At 43.5% G+C, this 3910-nt stretch overlaps 1 protein-coding gene across 1 annotated transcript; it reads left to right on the forward strand.

Annotated features, from left to right (window-relative positions):
* The first annotated feature begins 1848 nt into the window (after window positions 1-1848).
* LOC149835632 (uncharacterized) lies at window positions 1849-3245 on the forward strand. The gene has a single exon (XM_090010600.1). It carries the CDS (start codon window positions 2105-2107, stop codon window positions 3059-3061), a length of 957 nt encoding a protein of 318 aa, XP_089866726.1. The 5' UTR covers window positions 1849-2104; the 3' UTR covers window positions 3062-3245.
* The last annotated feature ends 665 nt before the right edge of the window (window positions 3246-3910 follow it).

Here is a 3910-nt window from a genome sequence, read left to right on the forward strand (position 1 = left end):
TGATATGCTACGGAAACACCAGGTAAGTTGCTTGGCATCATTCATAGCATCTGATATGACAAGTGTCGAACCTTGTAAATTTATTTCTACTTTAGTTTAACACTGTTATATTTGCTTCAAAATTTTAATAATTACTATCATGCAGTGCACAATTGATTTGAAGGAGAATGTCTCAAGAGTTGGGGGAGGAGAGGTTTCAGTTCCTTTTGTGCAAGGAATATATCTGAATTCTTTTAGTTCTCTGATTTTTGTATGTGTGTACAGTGTGCACGCTTACAGGCGTCTTTCCTATTCCAGAGAGTTTTAGTAGGTTAATACCATGTAATTATGATTAACTAATTTCCATTTCTCTGGGCTGAAAATCTCTTAACACTAAATTTCAGTTTTACTAGCGCAGTGTTTGCACCAATTAAACCCTTTACTGGCGCAACAAATACGCCAATAAAAGCCTCACCGGTAAAGCTTTTACTAGCGCAATTTACATTCACCAATGAAAAACACTTTCACTGGCGCACTTTTTGCTTAAGTGACACCAGTTTTCATTGGCTCAAAGTGAGAGCCAGTGGAATCTTTTTGCTTAGGCAATATTAAGTGCCAGTAAAAGCTTTTCACTGGTGCATTTTCAGCGGTTTCAAATAATGTTGGCATCTGCCCGGTTCACCTGAAAGCCCCAAAATGGGTCCGAGTCCTACCCACTAGGAGTACACCCAGCTTCGACCTTGTGACAAAGGGTACGCCACCCGTGTGTTTCAAACTAATTTTAGTCTTACAGTTAACTGAGTTCATCCAACTGAGGTTTCTAATTGACAGTTTCACCGAAAGGTACTGCATTCCGAAATGTCTTTTCAAAAAATATAGGATCCTTTTGGAATATCAGTAAGAATGATAGGACTTTATTAAGAATTGCTCTAATAATTACTCTAAAAGAGCTGTAGGTATTTAAGCATAGTGTGTGACAACGACATCCAAACCGTAGAAAACGACGGTACACCACAAACCAAACAACCCATGTGAAACACAAAAAAGAACAACAACCAAACTAGCAAATGTCATAAACATGACCCCAACACCTCTTTAATTCTCTTCATACCTATTTATTTTATCTAGATTATTTTTATTATTTTATATAAAGGAAACTAAATGATTGAATAAAAAATACAGAACTGATTAATGATTTCCACATATGCATTGAAACCAACCCCTAATTCTAGAAAGAGGAAAAACAAAAGGAATCAACGGGTTGCGCTTGTCTGGCAGGAGCAGTTAGTGCTGGTCACCTTGTGTTGGACGTCGCAAGTTCGAATCCTAATGGTATGGTTGTATACTTGTATAACTGGTAGGGGTCTGACTAACCCCAGCTTTTTCTGTCCAAAAAAAAAAACAAAAGAAAATCTCGATAAAATAAATTCAATGGTATCAAAATCCACACTTTCTATCATAGTGACAAACGTTTTTATCCGTAATTTCTCGTTTTTCAAAAACTTGTGAGAAATTGAAAGAATTTCATAAAATCTTGCATTTTTTTGGCAAAATCTCTGCAATAAAAAAATAATTTAAAATATAAAAACTATTTTTTATAAGAAAATATTAATGAAAATTATTTAAAAATAAAAATACATGATTTTTTGGCGATAAATAGCTGTTTAAAACATAAATATCACGTTTAAATCGGTATTTATGTTTTTATTCATAAATCTCGCAAGAAATTGCCATTTTAAACTTTCAGGCAATTTCTCGCAATATTATCGCTAGATTTTTCATAAATCTCACGATATTTGTCACTATGCTTTCTATGTATATCTGTGGGCGTCGATGACAAAATCAAACAAATGAAAATTGGTAAAAAAACAAAAAAAAATACCCAAGATAGTTTTAAGTTTTAACAAACATATATAAAAAAAGTTCAATAAGAAAACCGTACACCATTTTCAATTGCAACCTCTCTCCTTGTTACCCAAAGGAAAAAGAAGAGAAAAGTCTTTACCATCACAAGGTCGGAGACGAATAGTTTTGTCTCATTAAAACCCCACCAGAAAGCCAAACTCTTCTCCTCCCCTGCTGCAAAAGAAGAGAGAGAGAGAGAGAGAGAGAGAGAGAGAGAGAGATGGGCGCCCACGTCTCCAAGCAGGTGGAGAAGAGGAAATCGGTGACCGGAGAGAAGCAGCAACTCTCCCAGCTGCAGGAGCAGAGGGGCATCTCCTTCCCCGGGTCGGACTACAGACCCGCTGACCGCAAGACGTGGATGTCGTCGCTCGACCTGCAGAGGCTCCGGATCAAGGACATCGTGTGGCCCGGGACCCACGACTCCGCCACCAACAAGATCGGGATCCGATACGTCTCTCGACCCTTCGCCCAATGCCAATCCTGCTCCATCTACCGCCAACTCGTAAGGGGCACCCGGGTCCTCGACATCCGAGTCAACCAGAATCGGCAAGTCTGCCACGGCATCCTCACCACCTACAGCGTCGACGTCGTCCTCCGAGACGTCAAGCGTTTCCTCTCCGAGACCCAGTCAGAACTCATCCTCCTGGAGATCCGAACAGAATTCGGCCACGACGACCCGCCAGACTTCGACACGTACCTCGTGGACCAGCTCGGTGAGTTGCTGATCCATCAGGACGATGGCGTGTTCGATCGGACGGTGGGGGAGATGCTGCCGAGACGGGTCATCTGCGTATGGAAGCCGAGCAAGGCTGCCCCACCTGGTCCGGGATCGTCGTTATGGAGCCGGGGCTATCTTGTGGACAATTGGATCGATACGGACCTGCCCATGACCAAGTTCCAGAGCAACCTGAAGCACTTGGGGGAGCAGCCTCCGGTTTCCGGTCGGAAGTATTTCTACCGGGTCGAGAACACGGTGACACCGCAGGCGGACAACCCGGTGGTGTGCGTGAAGCCCGTCACGGATCGGATCCACGGGTTCGCACGGCTTTTCATCTCTGAGGCCTTGGACCGTGGGATTGCAGATAGGATCCAGGTCCTCTCCACTGATTTCATCGACCATGACTTCGTCGACGCCTGCGTTGGCCTGACGTGCGCCAGGTTGGAAGGCAAGGCGTAGTCTTTTTTCTGTCTCTCTTTTTTTTTCTTTCATTTTCTTTTTCTGTCCGTGTGGGCTTTGTAATTTTTCAGAGTTTCTATTATTTTTTTTTATCTTTCTTTTTTCCTTTCCTGTTCGTTTGGTGTGATGCAGAAGTGGTTGTGAAAATTATTGAAAAGTAGTAAAGTAAATGTTATTATCATCATTATTTTTCTAATGAGTATATATTGATAGTAAAGAAGTTAGTATTGCAGTTGTCGACTCTACCCAATGCCAAGCGTGCTTTGGGTCCAAAATAAACCCCTTCATTTGTCGGTTTCGGGTTTCCTCTCCTACGTCGTTGAACAGTGGTGGATGATGGGGTTCGACGACACCACCGCCTACTCTTGCCGGCCGAGCAGGCCAACAGTGGCTACTGCAGCCCCGGCGGTAGATGAGTATAAAAAAAAACAGAGTTAACCCTTACCTGCACCGGCGTATGCCGGGTACTCGATTGCAGTCTTCAGTGAGAGGAAGAGAGCTGATCGTCGTTTTGCCGATGGCCTCGCCTGTGCCATCCTCTGAAACGGGAGGGCGGTGGTGTCATCTTCAGAAAAAAGGGGGAGGCCGAAGGGTTTTGCCCTTTTGGTATCTCAGAAACCGAAACTCTCTTTCATTTTAAAACGCCTAACGGGTTGGGTCCAGATGCGGACCCAGCGACTGGACCCGCTTTCGGAGACCGAACCAGATCCGTACCATGGGATCAGACCAGGCCCGATTCCATATAAATTTATGGGTCTGGTTCAGGATCAGACCTGATCGTGGATCAAACCCGGACCCATTTGGGTTTCGGGTCTACCTCTTATCTGAGCAGGACGGGTCAGTCCTGAT

Source organism: Nuphar pumila, chromosome 6, assembly GCF_984573655.1.
Source record: "Nuphar pumila chromosome 6, dmNupPumi1.hap1.1, whole genome shotgun sequence".
In the NCBI taxonomy this organism is placed as follows: domain Eukaryota; kingdom Viridiplantae; phylum Streptophyta; class Magnoliopsida; order Nymphaeales; family Nymphaeaceae; genus Nuphar; species Nuphar pumila.